This window comes from Acanthaster planci, linkage group LG01 (assembly GCF_054643075.1).
Source record: "Acanthaster planci isolate LZ-2023a linkage group LG01, COTS_SCS, whole genome shotgun sequence".
Lineage (NCBI taxonomy): Eukaryota > Metazoa > Echinodermata > Asteroidea > Valvatida > Acanthasteridae > Acanthaster > Acanthaster planci.
The window spans coordinates 13,689,284-13,710,525 of NC_141777.1; the positions used below are offsets into that span (position 1 = coordinate 13,689,284).

General features: G+C 41.5%; 2 protein-coding genes across 2 annotated transcripts in view; one reads left to right on the forward strand and one right to left on the reverse strand.

The window, feature by feature from the left end:
- On the forward strand, positions 1 to 4,102 carry LOC110979458 (D-beta-hydroxybutyrate dehydrogenase, mitochondrial-like). The gene is made up of 4 exons (XM_022235265.2): positions 1 to 490; positions 901 to 1,053; positions 1,745 to 1,909; positions 2,463 to 4,102. Exons 1-4 carry the CDS (start codon positions 1 to 3, stop codon positions 2,825 to 2,827), a joined length of 1,173 nt encoding a protein of 390 aa, XP_022090957.1. The 3' UTR covers positions 2,828 to 4,102.
- LOC110979460 (calmodulin-alpha-like) overlaps positions 3,984 to 21,242 on the reverse strand; it is a 26,363-nt gene continuing 9,104 nt past the window's right edge. Inside the window, exons 3-6 of the mRNA XM_022235267.2 lie at positions 15,658 to 15,801; positions 11,693 to 11,819; positions 7,891 to 8,006; positions 3,984 to 7,089 (exon numbers count right to left, since the gene is read on the reverse strand). Of these exons, the coding sequence (XP_022090959.1) occupies positions 7,058 to 7,089; positions 7,891 to 8,006; positions 11,693 to 11,819; positions 15,658 to 15,801 (419 nt within the window). The 3' untranslated portion in view covers positions 3,984 to 7,057. The remainder of the gene's footprint in view (positions 7,090 to 7,890; positions 8,007 to 11,692; positions 11,820 to 15,657; positions 15,802 to 21,242) is intronic.

The window sequence follows — 21,242 nt, forward strand, 5'->3', positions numbered from 1 at the left end:
ATGCAAAGAATAAAAATAGGTCGGCCACAATACCTATTATATCTACTGCATTTGCATCTGCGCAAAATGGCAGCCGCCAGCCTGCGGAAGGTAGCCGTGTTCGCACTCTGTTTGGGTAGTTCGCTAATTCTGATCGTACCTCACCTGGGTCATGAATTGCTCACGAAGTCTGTCGGCTGCTTCCTAGCCGTGGGCCTTTCCTACCTCATTTCCAGTTGGTACACCGGAGGGAAAATCTCTAGTGTCCGGGGCAAAGCCGTGCTGGTCACGGGCTGTGACACGGGTATCGGGAATGCGCTGGCTCGGCATCTGGACAGCTTGGGGTTCCGCGTGTTCGCGGGGTGTCTCTTTGCTGAGGATTCAGCGGCTCTCAGGCTGACGGCCGAATGTTCCAAGAGGCTTGAAGTGGTTCAGCTTGATGTGACGAGTGACCTACAGGTCTCACGGGCAGTCTCATATGTAAGGGATTCTCTGTCTGCAACGGGAGACGGTAAGACTTCGGACATTATTTTGAAGATCAATATAAATTTGCAGTTTATCTGAATGAATTGGCGTCCCTTGAAGTGTCTTTGCCTCTGAACCTGTGAAGAAAGGCTTTTAGGATTTTAGTGATATTAATGGATTCTGTGGGAGATTTTTCTCTCATACTATTATTAAATTACACCGAATCATAGTGATGTGAACATGGGAGTAGTGTTTTTTTTTTAAGTTTTTCTTTCAAACCGTGTGCATCATTGGAAAATGTTTTTCAATTTAAATAAACTACTCTTATACCACACAATTTGTCGGACGGGCTTTGTTCCAACATGCCGTGTAATATACTGTGATATGGGTGTACTGATAAGTGATGTTGTATGTATTACCACATTCCTATTACAAATGTGCCCATCTTCTTTCCAGTACTGTGGGGAGTGGTGAACAATGCAGGAATGGCATGCTGGGGTGAAGTGGATTGGGTGTCGCTTGACAGATACAAGAGACTGGCAGAGGTCAATGTGTGGGGCATGATTCGGGTCACCAAGGCCTTCTTACCTTTCATTCGTAATTGCGGAGGTAAATAGTGGTGTTCTTGAATGAAATTTTTTTGGCATGCTTTCAGTTTGGAAGCTTTTATAGCGGTGATAAATAGCGAGACCATTATACATGTACTTCGAGTAAATCCCCGTGTTCTAAGACCCAGAGACTTTTTACCTGTAATAGTTTGAAACACCTGTGCATGCCTACACCTGAATATCGTGCACCTATAATATAGGCCTATCATCAATCCGTATTTTGCTGTGCGACTTAGCTCACTCATGAAAAAGGTGACATATAGCCTACACAGTTTGCTTTGTGCCTTGTTGAACACAACCCGTTTCAGTGTGTTGCTGGTCGAAAGAGCCTCAGCGTTGCAAGGCAATATGGCGAAACTTCCTCCGGTTAGCGCAAACACCATCTATCGTTCATATTTGCCTGGCAGAAATCAGTGTTGAAATTAGGTATGACGCTCTACCCGAATGAGTGAGGTCATACTAGTTTCGAAATGATCCTCCAGTAGCAAACATAGCATCTGATGGGACGCTGTCACAACTACTCTTGAGTCATACGCTGGTTTCTACTGCTTCAGAAAAAAGGGGGAAAATAAATGTACATGTAAATGAAAATGTAAACTGGTGATTAATTTTTTTGGTCGGCTGTTACTCCCAAGTTACGTCCTAGATCATTTAAACAGTTTTCCTCGTCTGTGCCACAAATATTGTTATAGGTCGTGTGGTCAACATTAGCAGCATGTTGGGCCATTTCAGTGCGCCTGGCTGCTCGGCGTACTGCATCACAAAGTATGGCGTCCAGGCTTTTACGGACAGTCTGCGCAACGAGGTCAACAAGTTTGGTGTCTCTGCCGTCATTGTTGAACCGGGCAACTTCTCAGGTAATTTCCATCTGAGGGGAAATGAGATTTACATGTAACGGCGTCCTAAACACTCAGATAAAATAAAAGTAAACCTGTTGAAAATGTAGCTGTTTTGGCCTATTCATGTCAGGCCTTCCGAGACAGATGAAAGAGCTGTACCTATGAGCAGTTCGGGACGGGACAGTAATGGTCAAGTAAGATTTGAAGCTTTGAATAATTGAGGCTATAAGGAGGCTTTGCGGGTACACCATGTGACATCAATCTCGTCTAGAGGTGTTTTGGTTCTGAGAAGAACCCACCTGTAGGTGACAGGCAATATTGACTTACTGTCAATGCACACGACGTACGCGTTGCCCCAGAGTACGTGCTGCTGACCGAGGTTACGTAATATTTTTCATAAAGAATTGCAAAAGAAATGTCAAGCATTACGAATACAACTTATATTAAGCTTTGGTGTCTGAAAATATTCCACACTTTTATTCACCAAATTGCCGAAACCAGACTTAGGCTTATTTTATGAAACTTATTTTCTGATGAAAGATCAAATTTTCCTTGTTCTTGATCATTTAAGGTGGGCAGTCTGCTATGTTTACTAGAGAGAACATGTTTAAAGACTTGGACAGGGCGTGGAGCGAAGCACCAGAGGAGGTTAGAGGCGTGTATGGCACGGACTATTTCGAGGCCTTTAAAAATGCATTGGTCAACGCTTCCCACTACACTGCCACGACAAGCCTCTCACTTGTGACGGAGGCCTGTGCGAGCGCCCTCATCGACGCCAATCCACACGAACGATACTTTCCCGGGAACTGGACCTCCAAACTGACTGTTTTAATATTCTGCTTTCTCCCAGCATCCTTCACAGATGTGCTGTTCAGAGTTTACCAGAGTCTATTCTTGGTCAAAGTAAAATGGGCCAAGAGCAAGAACCAGCGTTAACAATAATAAAATAGTGAAATTCTAGCTATTGTGGTTCAACAGATGGCGCTATTCATGTTTAATGCCAGCCCGAACTACGATCCCGACCAAAACTGGGCGCGACACAGTAAGCATACTGATCCCAAGTTCCCCGCTCCCCCAGTCAATGTTGCTATTTCCGGCTTGAGCACAGAGTGAGCAATGAGAGATAATACTGACTGGAGGCAAGGTGTGGAGCCTGCGAGATTCGGCCGGAATGGTAGCTTTGCCACGCGGCATGTTGGCAGTAAAACACGTCATTCCTGTTATGAACTGCAAAGCATGACTTTCAAATGGTCGATATAGATTTCTCCTACTAGCTTACAGTTTTAAACTAAATTCAGTGATTTGGATTTACAGACTGGCCTAATTCCACAAGCTGACATCAGCATTTAAGGCTAACGTTTTGTGACTATACCCCAGCACGAATCGACCGAATTAATAGGTCACTAGATTCACAATGGTATATACGAAACGTATATCGCAATGCTGTAAAGGAATGGCACAATGGCAATCGAAAAGAAAGTTACCTAAAATTTTGCTAAGGAAGAGCCTTTCAATAATACTGTACCTTCAGCAAAGTCTTGTTAACGAATGAAACGCAGAAAAAGTAACCCATAACACTGCTACAAGACAGCTGACATTCATTTCATTTTAGTGGTCCACAAAATGGGAGATGGCAGTGGGAGTTTGTTTTAATTTTTGTAATTACTTCAATTCAGAAGTTCTGGACATTATCAGGAATATATAAAGGATGGGGGCGGGAAAATTGCCCTAGTTTCATTGGTGACTTTTTAGAAATGAACTGAAATCTATCTCTTTTTTCATGTTTGTTTGAAATTTTTATGCACGTTTTGGTTGTAGTCATCCATATTAGTTTAGTGCTCTTCCTTATGTCTACTTCAACGACACCAGTACTCGCCAGTTTTGTCTGGTCTTGAAAAGAGAACAAACTATTTAGCCTGTGGGAATTGAGTTGACTGCAATTCGCTAGATAAGCTTGTAAGGGAAACTGGCATAGGGGAGCAGTTGCTATCTTGTTCTGTGTGCGATTGCATTGGTAAACTCTCTTAAATAAAGTTTAGACTGTCCAATAAAAGTCTAAAACAATGACCACAGCATTATGACGCAGGTAAAGTAGTAAATCACTCTAAACGGATGTACAAAGCGCTTTTTATGTACTGAGTACTTATTTTGCAGGTTATACAGCATGTTAAGTGAAAAATAAACGCCTTGATAGTGCCATATTCGAATGAATTCAACCCTAAAGAGCCGGGTTATTTTTGGACCACAACTGGAGGGAGGTGGATTCTGCCCCCCCCCCCAACTCGGTTGTCCTTTGCCTAAGTTTCTTAGCTTGTCATGGATGTTGGAATAGTCATTATCACTAAAGAAAATCCAAGTTTCATCTCAATCAATATATGTTATTTGTCATTACGGTCATTTGAAGTTCAAAGGCCACACTCGTTCCAGCCTTGGTGCTGTGAGTCCGTCATTGAAAACAAAGCACATGTATAGAGGCCTACATAGGTCCAAGAAAAACGGACGCCATGCGAGAACGATATTTATAAACATCGATGTAAAATAACCACAAGAAATTATTTAAAAAAATCCTGCAGGCTCATTGCGTTAAACAACGTGCACTTCGACGATATTAGGACAAATATTGCGGAGAGTGGATTCCGTTGCGGCTTTTTTAGGGCTAACTCAGTATCCACATTGAGACATAATAATTAAAAAAATTAACAGAGTATTATCGCAATTACTGTAATATCGAGGACCATTCACAGAGACACAAATAATACCCCAAAACCGAAAGGCGTTTATCTGAGATTTATGACAGTTATACATGTTTCAGTTTCGTATGTGCAGGTTCTGATAAAAACTTTCTGTAAGCCCGCTGAGCTGAAACCTTCAGAACAGTCTATAATTCTTTTTGAATAATACCGAAATTTCCAGCGCAAAAGCACTTGGCACTAATTGCAGTGAATATTCGCCTATGCTTCCAAACTGCCAAGCATTAATGTTCAAATAATAAGCCCTTTCTTAGATAAATTTGAAGAAAATCTGGTACAATGAGTGCTTTTAATTCACGTGAACATATTTGAATCCCTCCACACTTAAGACACTGTTGCTACACCTTGCGATTTGGAGGAAGCTTTTACTTGGTTACATAATAGAGGCCTTGCACGCCAGTATACTGTTTTCGATGGATAAGAAGGGCGCAAAGGAACCGGTCCATTCCAGAGATGGTGGTCGTCATGCAAAAGCTTTCCCGGAGTTACGGGGATCAGCAACTACATAATATGAGGCAAGATATGGGACGAACAGCATCCCCCCCCCACACACCCACACCTTTGCGTTGGTCATTGTTTGATCGGAATTTCAGGAATTCTTTACAGACATCTTGGGCGGATGTTTTAGGTAACAATAATCTAGAATGTGTACAGGGATTTGACATATAAGGGTGGGGGCTACCCCTCCTGATCCCACATCTTGCTGGGACTATTAAAGCAACCATAAGCAAAATAACATCGTCTTCAGTCTGGGGAATTCAAATTGTTCAGTTCACGTGAATTTAAAGAACTCAGTTACCAGATTTGAAATTCAACTCGCAAAAGTTCTTTAAATAAGATTACATGAAATCATTCATTACAATGTTTCTTCCAACACTGTGACAAAAATGGCAATTCGGTTTAAGATTTTTCAGCCTGTGAAACCCGCAACGTACGGGAACACTTGTCGAGACATAACGTTTCCTCACTTCAACGTAGGTGCATGAGGCGCTCTCCAGTCTCCACAGTAACCCTCCGGACCGGCCCGGGCTCGGGAAATAAAGAGAATCGTTTAATTAATGTGTAATTTATTCAATAACGTATATGAAAATACCATCCGAAATCTTGTAGAGACACACTCTAAATTATAAATATTTAAGATTGGGCTTTCGCGTTGAGATAACATATCGTGAGATGATTTCAAATGGATGCTTCATTATTCGCAGTGAAACAGTGCGCAGTGGGAGAGTGCAAATGAATAAACATGTAAATAGGATATCACATTCAACACAAACACTTCGTTAATTGTATTTCCCCTGCTTGACAAGCACCTCAGAATACCAATGATGCAACACGAGCCAATTGACACAAACACACTGAAACTTGATACTGGATACTGAGCATCAATAATAAACATAAATGATGCAAATTATACTGTCGTTAACCGACACTTCATTTCATAGTTTCACCGTGTCACTTTGACTTTGTTTTCAGCCCTGGTAGTTGTTGGAATCGATCTAGGTCTTCGCTCCACTGGAAATGTGCGGAGACGCGCAGACGAAAGACCTAAAGCTTGGCTCTGGAAGCCCGTTTCAGACACGACCAAAGACTAATCCGATTAGAAGCCATAACTGTGGTGGCACCGTACTCACACACATAACATATTCTTCGGCTTGACGCTCACGTGCGTTTTGCAAATCACTACACAATGTTGGTCAACGAGGCATGTAACGCGCACGTACCACCTGTCCACGAGTGTCGTGCCACCGCAGAAACGGTTTCTAACTCTGGTGGTCAAAATACACTTTATACAACACAATCTTGCAGTCTGCCGTTTAGAATGTGTATAGCCATTTTTTCTTCCACCACAGTAACACTGTCTACGAAACCGATAACTATGCTAAATATTTTGTACATTATATAAGTTTTCCTTGCTACTTTAGTGTAGTACATGTACAAACAACATATTGCACTTAAATATACACAGACGTTTCATGACTTCATGTTCAGTTCCTTAATAAAGGCAATGCAATCAGGTTTAAAATCGAACGTGTCGATGCACGATCGATCTTTTGAGACAACTGCCGTTGAATACGATGCACATCCCATGCCTGGACTTGGTGTTTTACTTCGTTCACAGAAATATTTGTACATTTGGCTCACGTAAATACGTGTTAGTCAGGGAAAAAGAAGAACTGAGTTGTTTTAATTTTTAAGTGCGCATTTTCAACTGTGCATCTTATACATTGCAAATCAACTCCTGAAGAAATTATCTGCCGACTTCATGTCAAACTTGCAATAAATTGTTTTAAGAAATTGGTCGTGCAAATAAGCGCGAGTCCTGATGTCGAGGGATTAACATTATTGTGCAGAAGAGGAAACTGACAGCGTGTAGTCGGAGGCACAAGTGGTTCCATCATGCTTTCCCCAAGATCCTTTATTTGTCCGAGCTCATCATGGCGACAAATTCTGCAAGGAATTATACAGGAAATAAAATAATGTAGATCAGGCCTGAAGTTTGATGAGTGGCCTTACACTTGTCACAAGGCCTGAAAGAAAGAAGGGAACATGACGAGTAACTGGCACAAGGCGCAGTTGCCAGTGTTACTCAAACAACAGTTAAGGGAGTCAAAAGTTATTACTATAGTTACTTGCGGTTCACGGACCGGTTCTCAATTTGGAAATCTTTCTTAAATCCCTATATAGCCTAAGCATAGGGCGTGTACATATACCACCCGCTAGTCGTGTTATTACTGGGTCCGATTGGATTATGTCATATGCTTCGGCGAGATCACAGAAAAGGGGTAATATATAATTCCGTACGTGGTTTCCACCCACTTGCCTTTTATGAGGTATTTTGGAAAAGAACGAGAATTTTATGGGCGACCTGATGTTCAATTCTTTCACGTTTTACAGAATAGCGACGTTTTACAGGCTGTAAAAAAGAGAGGGGCATATTTTGACTAACTTTTGCCCTAACTTGGTGTAAATATCAAGTTCCCAACTTCTGGTCACAAGGTGTCCAACCATTGTGTAAATCTTTTGGAAAGGACCAACGTTTATGTTAACAATGACCAACATCGGGGTAATTTAGCTTTGCCCAACGTGTTTCTGACCAACGTTTACAGAGTGCAGGGGAGATTTTTTAAAAGTCAATTTTAGGAAACTTCGTAAATATTATTCTAAAAAGAACAGATGTTAAAAGGGGGTCTTGGTCGGTGTTTCGTTTTAAGGGGAAATAAACCGACCGAGCCTGCCACAGCAGAATACCTTCGTAATTGACCTGTCCATCGCCATCCACATCGGCATCCCGTATCATCTCCTCCACCTCTTGCTTGTCAACTTTCTCGTCCAAACTCAGCATCACGTGACGAAGCTCATCGGCACTGCCAGTCAAGGGGAGAGACAGAAGAAGAGGATGAAAAAAAAACACGCTTGTATGAACTGCCAAGCGCATTACCTCGATCCCATCAACGGCTTGCGTTTGCATTTTTGCAAGAGTGTCTCAAGAAAGTGCGTTGAGCTCACCTGGAATCTGATGCATCATAGCGTGCACTTCTGCGCCACAAATACCTAGCGCTCCGCACAATGAACCATGCGCCAAGTCCTTATCTTAGTGTCTGAAAATGTATACAGTCTAACCATTTGAAAAACATTCCAAAATAAGAAATAGTTTTGTATTAGTACCAAGTGGATCGGGAAGATTTTAGTTTATTTGATAGCTTGTTGGGGGAAGAGCAAAATATGACGCCGTCTAAGGTAGTCTTCCAAATGCTATTGTTTCGTCTTGCTAAAACTCACAACAGATAAATTAGAATCAGTTTGTGAACTTAAACAGTACACGGTGGCCATTTTGTGAATAGAACGAACATCTTTTAAAAACACCGCAAAAGCGTTCAGTGTACTTGGTGTCGAAAATGACGTAAGGTACGCGAATGTGTAGCTTGCCTGTTTGTGTGGATTATGACATCTGCGGCAGTTGCTTCTGGTCCACAATTCGGTCAGCCACAACTCCCGCGGGGGTGGCATGGCACACGGCTCACACAGTATAACAAGATTGTGATTTGATTTTTTTTGGGGGGGGACAGCACATGGTCTCCTACAGAAACTGCGAGTCCTTGCTAATATCATTATCAGATCTGGTACCGAACGGACGTAAGTCGATACCTCAAAATAAAAAGGAGACAGGTCAGTTCTAAAGCACAACGGCAAAGATGCCCGGTAGCATGTACACATGTTTTAGGATATGGTAAGACTAAAGTTCATCTGGCAGCATCTGCCTGAGAGTACTGCCAGTTCAGGTCACTGTTATAGCTAGCCCCAAGAGTCGAGGGTTACGTTGTTCTGGTTAATCTCATGTTAAATTATATGCTCCATGCGAATTCGTACTCAAAATGCCGATCCAGTCCAGCTGTCCACACATGCGACCAATTGTTACGTACAGAAAATTGGAGACTCGACATGCGCGGAATTCTTCCAAGTACCGCCATTAAACGTAGATACCTACGTATAGCCACAGCATCTACATGATGGGTTGCTGACCCCAGTGGAGTATAACATGCGCACTTAAACGCTAAAAAAGAACATTGCATGCTATATACCACGGGTAGCGCAAAGCAGACTCTAGACTGATAGAGGTGTTCTGTATGCAAGGTGTTATGAAACGGTCAGGGCAATCGATGGGCCAGAAGATATCCGTTATCCCGTATTATCCGGTATACCTTTACCGCTTTCCCTCGTCCCCTGGAGCTGCCTCAGGCACGAAGGGCCTGGTTTGGATACTGACACACAGATTTTGTGCTGGGGTCAATCTCTGCTCTTCTTTTCTTTCCCTGTTTTAATTCAGGCGATAGGTCCTGCGGGAGCGGGAATAATTTTTCGAGGGAATTTTCAGCTAGAAAAAGAGGAGCGAGTCGCACGGTAAAAGCTTGTTCGGCGTTGGTTGGTTGCCACGGACCTTGCTCAACACTTTAAACAAGAAAGACCAAATTGAAGACAAGCACTGATTTGGGAAAGTGGTTAGCCATTGCTAGGTGAGTTTACTCACTGGGGGCTTCTTGGGCGCAGGTCACGAGTGGGCTAAGTGGTTTGACTTACGAGTGAACTGACGCATCCCCAATGCGTTACTCAGCTCCATCCGATCAATGCGAGGAATATAAATTGTCAAAAAATATAGCAACATCTGCTCCTCGTAGACGCTGGTCCTGCTGCAAAATCCGATAGTATGTGGCTGATCTGTGTATATGGGTGCATTATGCAGTGATTGCTATCGCCTTCACCAAAGTAACTTCTTTGAATCTTGCTCTGGATTTGTGTGGCGTTACGTAGTAAATTGAAATCCATTCACCCAGGTTCGGCTTTGGAGAGGGGAAATTAGTCCCGTGATACGGATCGATCTTGCGTTGGCCGGTCAACTCAGCAACGCCTGAACGGTACAAGCGCAGCATCGATCGAGCGTCGTATGTTCGGTAGGGGAGTAATTCCGGCGCTCGCCGTCATCTCGACCTCACTCGATGAAAGGGTCATACGCGCAGCCTCTTATGTCGTGCATAGTGAGCCTTAGGTACATACACAACGCAAATGCTGATGTCACGTGAATTTGATGACGTCAATACTAGCTAATCAAAACTGCATGTTTGGGGAAAAAGAGGGATTTTAGCAAATGCAACGTTTTGGGCATTTTTGCCAGGGATGTCTCCCCAAGAGCGTGAATACCGGAGGATGGGGGTATATTCCCCCAACACTTTTTGTTGACCAAGGGGTGGGCTGTGGAATCAGACCCCCCCACACACACACACATGGACACCAACACACCTAGACGAATTTTGTGGTGAAAAAAGGAGGATTGTGAAGAATATTTCGGACTTTCCAACAACCAAAATGTATTCAACAGCACTCAAAAGGAGAACAATTTTTGAAGCAGTTTTGATCTAAGGTTCTGCAGGAGTGTAATATATATTACAGATGTACATATGTATCATGAACATCGCCCACAGTGTCATATGGTGTCAGTATCACTCCCATGCCTGTCAAATGTCTATGGCCTGGTAAATCATCCCTTAAAGATCTCCAGACCCCCCCGTTCCCGGTACAGATTTACGCCACTGGGTATACGCAATGCAGTTTGTTTTACTTAGCCCTTGAGAATGCTCCATCACCCTCATTGTCAAGTTTGTTTTGCTTTCTGATAAATATTTTGCTTCCTATTCGATGTGTATGCAAATACGAATGTCCATTTTTATGAAAAGAACTGTGAGGTCATTCCAGGGGAAAATCCTCAATGTTGCATTGATAGAAGATGACAAAAAACCCCTGTAATTTTGATATTTTGCGGTGCTGAATGACATTTTTCTGCTGATTCATCGTTGTGTGACCACATGGCATTAAGCTATTACGAGCAACTCTTTCTCAGAGAAGGTTTTCCGGAAGCAAATTCGGGTTTTCAACTTGAACACAAAAACCGATCAACCGAACTGTCTCCACTGAATGACAAAGAGTAACGGTGCCCTCTGCTGTCTGGAGAGGCATGGACAATTATTTAAATTGTGTAGAAGGGTGCAGTTTTCACAACACTTAATCCCAAATCGACCTCCATTAGAGGCTTTGCGGGGTGGCCATGTTGCAAGGCATTAGTTTTGTTCCACAGGGAAACCTCCTTTGCGCATACCCTGCGGAATAAAAATCACTAGCCTGCAAGCTGGCAGCCATGCAAACCCGCTGTAGTTTTACTACATCAAAGAAAAATATATAATTAAAAAAGTAAGTGCTTCAAGGAAATTCGCTAACATTTTTTGAAGTGTGTGCCCCCTAACTACAAAGCTGCCACGGTTTACCAGTGCATGAAGGAACTGGATTCCATCGATTTCTTTTGACAGGAGCACATGCTTAAACTGGCCAGTCAATTGAATCTGGCCGGTCGAGTGGAATCATGTCTTTTTTTCAGAAGTGATATACGAACTTTTGTTTTCTGTGTTCCGTGATTCCCTACTGCAGATCCGACCCACTTTTCCATTGTTGCCTTCAAGAAACTGCACGGCCACAGGCACCATGCGTCCTGGTGTGAGCAGCCTACCTGATGAATCCATTTCCGTCCTTGTCGAATACTCTGAAGGCCTCTCGTATCTCCTCCTCGGTGTCCAGCTCTTTCATTTTCTGTCCCATCATGCTGACGAATTCAGTAAAGTCTATCGTCCCATTGCCTTGGGGAAGAGGAGGGGAAGAGCACAGTTCAAAATGGCTTCACATTGAAAATGGCTGACAATATTATCGTGATGGTTGCAGGTGCATATTACTTAACAATGCAGTGATCAATACATTAAGCCTGGTTATTGTCCACGTGACTTGTGTACACAAACAGGTCAATTATGAGAACTTTCAACAACTTTGTATGGTTACCCTGCTTTTGTTGTCATTTCAATCGATTCTTTTTGAAGGACATGTTCATGTTTTCGCGCATGACAGATCTCTGTGCTTGGAAGGGGTCTCGTGAATGATACACTTAAATTTGAGGGGTCATCACACGAGACCAATATTTGTGATTCCCTGTCTCAAAGAGACATTATATTTGTGATTGTCTTCCTTGAGATTACCGTACCTTTGCAAATACATCTACGTCGGCTACATTTAAGTAGGCCTATGATCAAAAGACAACATTCCTTAACTTTGGCCACGCAGGATCATATTAACGGAACACATTCTTGTACTTGGAAAGTCTTTGAATATGTTTAATCATTAAAAGTCAGCATCACACTGTGCAAACAAATCAGTCTGTCCGGTTCGTGTCAAGTGCTTCGACTCTAACTAAATCACCATCTACACCAAAGATTTCTGGCCCATAAACCAAGAGAGATTGGCATTTAGACGACCGCTTGGCTGTGTCATTCGGTTTCAGGCCGTTGGTCCACCAAACGCGACGTCACATGCGATGCGACACATACGGCTGTGCTGATGCGTGTATTCTGCGGCGATCGAGACGTGCATAGTGGACGGCGCGCGTGCGAGCTCATGGAAAGGCGCCGAATCTGATGTTATTATGCGAGAAAAAAATCCCCACTCTGAATTAGACATGCAAAACATTTACGGCTAATATCATGGGACTGTTACGACCATGAAAAAGCCTAATAGATAAAAACATGACTTCTTTTTCTGACACTTTAAAATCAGTTTACCATTAAAACGTTATGTGTATATGGGATGTTGGCCTAGAAAAGACTCAGGTAATTTTGATTAGTTCACAGTTAGACCATGCAAACATCTTCCATTTATGGTTCGTGAAATCAGGCTCTGGTCTTTGTAGTGAGTTAGCTATACTTTCAGTACTGCTGAAGCTCAGCCCCGCCCCCCATCTTTGCCTAGTTGCCATTATCAAGGACGTCGATATCACATGATTTTTTAAACAAAAAACCAAAAATTACAACTGTTCCCTTTAAAGAGAAAAGATCGTGAAATTATTTCTTAAGGAAAACAAACGGTTAATGGTAGCCATCTTTTCAACATTTTAATTTAATGCCTTCATATGTCAAACTGTGAGTTCTAAATACGGGTTCAGTACCTCTTCAGCTTTAAGGAGGTTTTTATACTAAGGGAAAAATGGTTTAATTGAAAATCTCAATTCCGACTGTCTTAGTATTAAATCGCTACTTCATTAAGAACTCACTGTCGCTACTTCATTAAGAACCCACTTAAGTTCAGTTGTTTGCCAATGGCTATACTTCAATTAAAAACAGAAAAAAGAAATGTATAAAACTAACACAGCAGAATGAAGTTTTTCTCTGGCCCCCCGTTTTCTCACACGCAGAAACTCGAGGCAAATTCAAAGCAGTAAGTTGGCCTGTCTCAAGAAAAGCATAAATTGAAACGGTGTGCAGTTGATGTTCCATTGTATGTTGCCTTTAGTCCGCAGAGTGGAAATCCACTTCGAGAGGAGTGCAGCCTTCAGACACTGTGTAGAATAATATTTCAGATTACAGCATTGATTTCAAGCCTGTCACTCTTGGCACAGGAGGATGACGCTGCCCGGGGTTACAGTTTACGCAATAACGCAATGAAAGCCCATCATTGGGAATTATCATCAAATATAAAACTACAACTGGAAAAAATAATAATTAATTCATAAGGGAGAATTTTTGAATGCCGAACTATCTTCTCTGAAATCGTTGAGAAAGACTATTTTTAGATGTCATCGTAGATTGGCACAAAAGTAGTATTTTACACTGGCAGAGTAAGATAAACACGTCCACAGCAGATGAAAGGAAAGGCTCCATCGACGCTGAGGCGTCATCATTAAGATTAAGTGAAATGCCATGAGCATGTCTACCGCGCTATTGAAAATAGTGCAGTTATCTCGACGGAGAGCATAATAGAGGCGAGCAAGTTACCATTGTAAGCGGTAGTGAACATGATTCTTGGAGATTTGTCTTCAATTGCCATGACTTTGAATCTTAAAATCCTAACAGAAAAAAAGAGGTATAGGGAGGGAAAATTCGAAACAATATCAAGCGTTTGCCAATTATCAATCACAACCAGTCTTCTGGTGTCGATTTCAAATTCTAGTCACAGCACTTGGGAATAAACTCGAGAAATACATTTTATTTCAGGGTACCGCTGTTTGGTAGAGGGGAACTAATTCAGAAGGTTTCCGACTACGTGGATGATGGTGTGGATAAATGAAGCGTATGGGGCCCAATGCATGCATTAATAAATTATAATGCTTGGGAGATGAGGGTGTGAGATTTATAGATTGCAGGTACTCCTGTATAGACTGACAAAGCACTATGGGTAAATGAGACTCAAAATATACCCTGGAACAATACATGTTCCGCAATTATGTGGCTGTTCCGTGTTGAGCGAGTCACGCCGCAAACTACAGCAAGTTAAACCGTGATTATTATTCACTTTTGGTCGTCTTCAGCTAGTTGGTCCTCATCAGGATCCTCATTGTGGGGAAAGACTTGCTAATTTTATGATTCACGAGGAAAAATGAAATTCAGTGATTCGTCGCTGACATATTCAATATGAATTGGCGATAAAATTTATGCACAACATACAGACACGAAATGCAGGGCGACATGAAATGATGCATATTGCGTTGCATATTCCATGCATGACGACTATCCCGACGTACAACCTAGTCGACGAGCAAACAGAAAAACCTGTGGGGTCATGCTTGGATCGCATTTCCAAAAGCATCAGGGGGTCTAAGGCCCTGCTGACCAGAAAACTTCTATCGGAAACATAACTCCTAGCTGAATTTTTCAATAGAACGGACAAGGTGTTAGATCTGTTATACATAGATCCCTCTTATTTTTAATATCCATAAATGAAAGCACGACATCTGGCTCTCGTGCTAATGAAATGCACGAATGTGATTGAGAAGATGACGCAGGTAAAGACCCCTCCCCCTTGCATACAAGAGGATTAAATCTCAGCACAAGATTAAATGTTACAGGTAGTGCTGGTGTACCACAGTATGTATAACGTATTATACGATAACCATTGGATTAAAATGATGTGTTACTTCAAACTTGGTCGGCTTGTAATCAGCTTTAATACACAGATCCTATACATACCTGTAAAAGCCAACAATGTCCGTCGTGTTTGTGGAATGAACTACAGACATACATTGTATTTGTTGCACATTTGACTTTTTCACTCAAAATGTAGCCCTCAGAAGCCTCTTCCTTCTGAAATCGTCCAGACAACATTCCTATCTTCATGCAGGACATGACTTCACGTTATGCTGTTTACATCCAAGGGATATGTTTGGAAATAAAATTTTATCAAGAGATAGACGCATATACCTTTAATTAACGTCAGGGTGACCATCATTAATCTGGACTAACACTGTGTAATCGTGAAACGTTGCTATATAGTGTTAGGTTTGTTATACCCAAGGGCGTCAGAATGGTTGGTATTGTATGCTTCCCATGAGGAACTGAGACACACCCAGCATTATTTAGCCTACGTTCAGATAGCGTGTACGGTGATGTTGGGGATCATTTTACACAGTCCTCGATATAACTAGAAAAAAGTGTATACCGTCTTGATCTGCCTCGTTGATCATGTCTTGCAGCTCTGCCTCGGAAGGGTTCTGACCCAGAGACCTCATGACTGTGGCTAGCTCCTTGTGTGTGATGGTGCCGTCCCCATCTTTGTCAAATATTGAGAAGGCCTGTCTGAATTCTGTCGACAGAAGCATACCGGAAAAGGATAAAGGGCAAGAGGAACTGGGAAAAAGTGACGCAACTTTATCCCTAAACGAGCCGGGTGTGGAATCCACCCAAACAATATTTCCAATGGACCTATCACCGCAGTGCATTTTTTTTCACGAGCCGAGCCCACACAGTTTTTTAGGTGACTCTTTTTGGTCATTTTGACACCATTTCACACTTTTGCAAACAAACAAACAAACAAACAAACAAACAAACAAACAAACAAACAAACAAACAAACAAACAAACAAACAAACAAACAAACAAACAAACAAACAAACAAACAAACAAACAAACAAACAAACAAACAAACAAACAAACAAACAAACAAACAAACAAACAAACAAACAAACAAACAAACAAACAAACAAACAAACAAACAAACAAACAAACAAACAAACAAACAAACAAACAAACAAACAAACAAACAAACAAACAAACAAACAAACAAACAAACAAACAAACAAACAAACAAACAAACAAACAAACAACAAACAAACAAACAAACAAACAAACAAACAAACAAACAAACAAACAAACAAACAAACAAACAAACAAACAAACAAACAAACAAACAAACAAACAAACAAACAAACAAACAAACACTTTTTCCAAATGAACCTTTAATTCATGACAGAAAATATCTACAAAACAACGATTCTTAAAATAAAACAAGGTTCAAGTGGAATAAGTAAATACTGACATACAATAAACTTAACAGAAAAAAGAAAGGATTCTCAGTAAAAAGATAAAAAGAATTAATTTGCTAATTATAACATGAAGATTGGAACCACACTTATAGTCATCCAAAACCCTGAGACTTCTCATTAGGGATAGACAATGACAACCATGAAAAAAAGATCAGTCTTCATATCAGCCAGAAAAGCTTATTGTCCACAAATGTGAACAAGGTGTTGTTGTGGTCCCATTTGCTCAAAAATAGGCCAACGTTGTGTTTTGCAGAGAAAAAGTGGTAATCAATCAGAATTTTACTCTTCATTCGAAGTTTCCATACAATAAGAGGGTCAGCAGTAGATGAACGCGAGTAGAGAAAGTATATGGTTGCTTTCAGACTGATAATGAAGTAATTTGCCAGATTAACCATCTCCTTTGAACGTCCATTCTTGTACGGAAGGAGGCACCAGTACAGGTCGAAATCTTGAACTACACTCGGGAAAAGACGACTCAAGAGACAGTTCAGAAGATTTAATGCTGGCTGGATGGCGCGACACATGATGAACAAGTGAACGATTGTTCCTCTTTGTCCACACCAAGGGCACAGTGGAGATATGTCTGGGTTAATGTGTTGCAGGACCGGTAGGCTGGGCAGAAAGTTATGTAATAGGCGGAATTGGACATCGCCCTCTTTCTTTGAGGAAGGCAGACGATATATTGCTTGCCATTCGATTTTCCGGTTCTCTGGGATTACATTCTGTTCATGCCAGTAAGTCTGAAGAGGAATCTCCAGCTGGTTGAGTTCTGCGTTGAGGGTTTTATAAATAGTCTTTGAAGACGCGCCTGTGGCATCGATGTCTGGAGGGAAGTGAACAACGACGGGAAGTTCTCTCAGGGCTGGGATGCTCTGAAGATTACGTGTGGAGAGACGGTATCCAAAACGGTTGAAAAACTGCGGGAAGACACGCAAGAGGAGATCTGTCATTTCAGAGAGTTCAGCGCGAAGAAGCCTGTTTGAGGACCTTCGCACTGGGTTTGCAGCTTGGATATCCTCCGTTGTTTTCCATTTTCCGGAAGAGACGTCCAGTAGGTCTCCAACTGTACGAACACCACACATCCGGAGACGAGGGCAAAGGAGATGGTCATCTATACCGGCAAACTTAATTACATGAGTAGAAATTAACGGTAAATTCAAAATGAAATGAAGAGAATCGAGCGGTATGACAATTTGGGCTCTCGATATCTTCCAAGCTTGTAACACATTACAGTAGAATGTTGGGAGGTGAACAAAAAATTTAGCGTCAAGATTTATTAAGAAGATTTGAGCATCAAAATCGAACTTGCAATATTGACGCAAAAAGTAGCTCATGAAAGCGAAAACAGGATGAGGTGATTTTTTTAGAAATCTTTGTACAAAGGAGAAGCGATACGTAAAAACTCGTGACTGGAGGCAGGTAAGGCCCAGACCGCCTGTTTCAGGTGAACGATACAAAATATTTTCCTTTATCCAATGTCGCCCATCAGACCAAATAAAATCTACCAGTTTCCTTTGGAGTTCACTGAGAATTTCTGGAGGGGGGGATAAAACTGCAAGAACGTGAAGAAGTTTGGAAGCCGCTAACTGATTGGCTACCAGGGCTCTGCCTCTGAAGGACAGCAGTTTACACAATCCTTTCCAACGAGCAAGAACGTTTTGCAATTTTTCTCGACAGGTTTGCCAGTTTTGTTGAAAAAAATGGAAGGAGTTTCCCATGTGAACTCCAAGGAATTTTAAACCAGTATTATTCCACTTAAAATTTAAGGGGTTGTCCGTTCTATTTATCCACGAACCGACCCAGAGGCCTTGAGATTTAGTAAAATTCAAACAAGCAGCAGAACAACGGCTATAACAATGATAAATATCTTGAATAATATTAAAAGCTTTATCACTGGTAACAAATATAGAAACATCATCGGCATAGGCCGAGGTAACAACAGTGTAATCAGAATTAGGAATCATAAAGCCAAAAGGTTTTAAATTACATCGAAGAGCATGAGGAGAGGTTCTATAGCTATTGCATATAGCAAACCTGAAAGTGGACATCCTTGTCTAATTCCCTTTTTAAAAGGGAAAGGTGCGGTTAAGGAGCCACAAACCTTGATAAAACTCTGAGCATCATTATATAGCAGTTTGACATAGGAGATAAATCTTTCTCCAAAACCCATGGTCTTCATAACAGCACATAAATAGTAATGATCCACATTATCAAATGCCTTTTTTTGATCAAGATTTAAAACAGCAAGAGGAATACAGTGAGAATTAGCATACATAAGAATATCCTTGATTAAGATGATATTATCATAAATTGAACGACCCGGAACAGTATAACTTTGATCAGGGTGAACAACGCTATCGATAACATTTTTGAGTCGGTTTGAAATAATTTTTGCAAAAATTTTGTAGTTTGTATTTAGTAAAGAGACAGGACGCCAGTTTGAAATCTCAAGCAAGTCGCCAGTTTTGGGAAGAAGGGTTATAACTCCCCTTCGACAAGAAACCGGAAGGTGGCCGCTGGCAACAGATTCATTGAGTACTGCCATGAGATCGTCCTTAATGATATTCCAAAAAGTTTGATAAAATTCAGAAGTAAGGCCATCCAAGCCAGGGGACTTATTTAAATTTAACTGGTTAACCGCCATATCCATTTCATCTGTTGTTATTGGTTTGTCACAATCTTCAGAGTCACTTTCACTGAGCGTAGGTAAATTTTTAAACAAGTGATCCATAGTACTGGGTTCAGTTTCGGCCTCACTGTACAATTCTTTGTAGAAATCCCGAATGTGACATTTTATTTCATTTGGATCATCAGTAGTCCTTCAGATGAGAGACGAATTTTAGAAATAGTTTTAGCGGTAGAGTTGGATTTTTCTAGATTAAAAAAGAATGTAGAACAAGTGTCAATTTCTGTTGTGAGCTTAAAGCGAGATCTAATGATAGCCCCTTTAGCGTCATGCTTGAAGTGTTCATTCAGGGCATCCCGCTGTTCCTGAAGAGTTTTTTGAGTCTCTGGGGTAAGATCAGGACAACACTGTAAATTATCAATGGATTTGTGAAGAGAATGAATCTTGTCCCGTTTTTCACGGGCAATTTTAGCTCCATACATTTGAGTGATAGATTTAATATGATTCTTTCCCATGTCCCACCATACACTGATGGAGGAAAATTGGCATCTTGTAGCTTGCCACTTTTTCCAAAATTGTTGAAAAATTCCTTTGTAGGTCTCATCTTGAAGCAAAGAATTATTGAAGTGCCAGTAGGCGCTACCCTTCTTACTTACATCGGGAAGTGTTATTTTAAGAACAACAGCACTATGATCCGACAAGGAACAAGGTTGAATGTTACAGGAGTCAACAGAGGGCAAAAGGTGAACAGGGAAGTAAATTCTATCAAGTCTAGCTTTGGAGGTGCTTCTCAAATTGCCAGTGCTGTATCTGAACCAAGTAAATTTAGATGAATTGGGATTATTTCTACGCCAAACATCACACATAGAAAAAGTATTGATGATATTTTCTACAGCGGAAGCAATTTTGTGTCTCCTTTCAATGTTTTGCGAGAAGCGATCCAGAAGCGGGTCATGTGTACAATTAAAATCCCCGCCAAAAATGATAACTGGATTGTCGTGTGAAGAACAATGCTCTTCCAAGGAGATAAGACAGTTCATTGCAGCAACGTCATCCTGAGGAATCAGGATATTGTAAATATGATAGGTGGTTGAATAAATTCTAAGCTCGAGAAAAAGAACATATCCAGCACAGATCGTACAAGATTTTATTATGTTAAAATTATTATTTTTCTTGACGAGAGTAGCTACACCAGATCCCCGGGTGGTTCCAGGAGCGCAACAGACATCATACGGCCATGTTTTCCAACACAAATCTTCGTTCCTAAGATCATACGTTTCCTGTAGCAGAACAACATCGGGATTTTCAAGGGTTATGTCTAGATACGCACGAACAGAGTTGTTTTTGATGGGCGTGGAACATCCCCCTGTATTGAGGGTTACTAGGGTGAAAGTCATATACAAAACAAAGAAAAGTAGAAACATCATGGAAAAAGATGGATGGGATCGCTGGGATCGAGGTTTCTGACAAGCTTTCGAATCCTCTGTTGCATATTTTTCGTGAACAGAGGGCTGTTGCGGAGTGGCTTCAGCTGTTTTACTAGACCGGGGATGTCATGAGTAAATTTCCTGGCAACGTCAAGCGGCTTTCGACGTGACTTGACGCACTTAAGGAAGGTGACGACTTCCTCGTTTTGAAGTGGTCCTTTTGTCAGGTTTAGGTCCCCTGGCCCATCTCCCTCTTGATCGAAGACGCTTACGACAGAGGAGACGGATTCATGGTCGCTCTCTGAATCCAGTTGAGATGGGTGTATCGGTGGTGATTCTGTGGACATCTGAGATTCGTCCAGGATTTGGGAGATATTTTCCTCCGTTGAAGTTTGGGAGACACTTTCATCTCTTTCCATCTGGGGTGTATCACTTAGCTTACGCAGTTTTCGCTGTGGAGACGGAGACTTCAGCTGCACCAATGGATTGGACACAACTTCTTTAGGCTTTGATTTTTTGCGGTGTCCTTTGGCAACAACCTCTGCAAAGAGAGGAGAGGTTTCACGAGAAGGAGCTGGAGGCGAACCCCAGATGGAAGGCACTGTAGTATTGTTAGATGTTTTTAGATGTTGTGTATTTTGCTTTGAAGG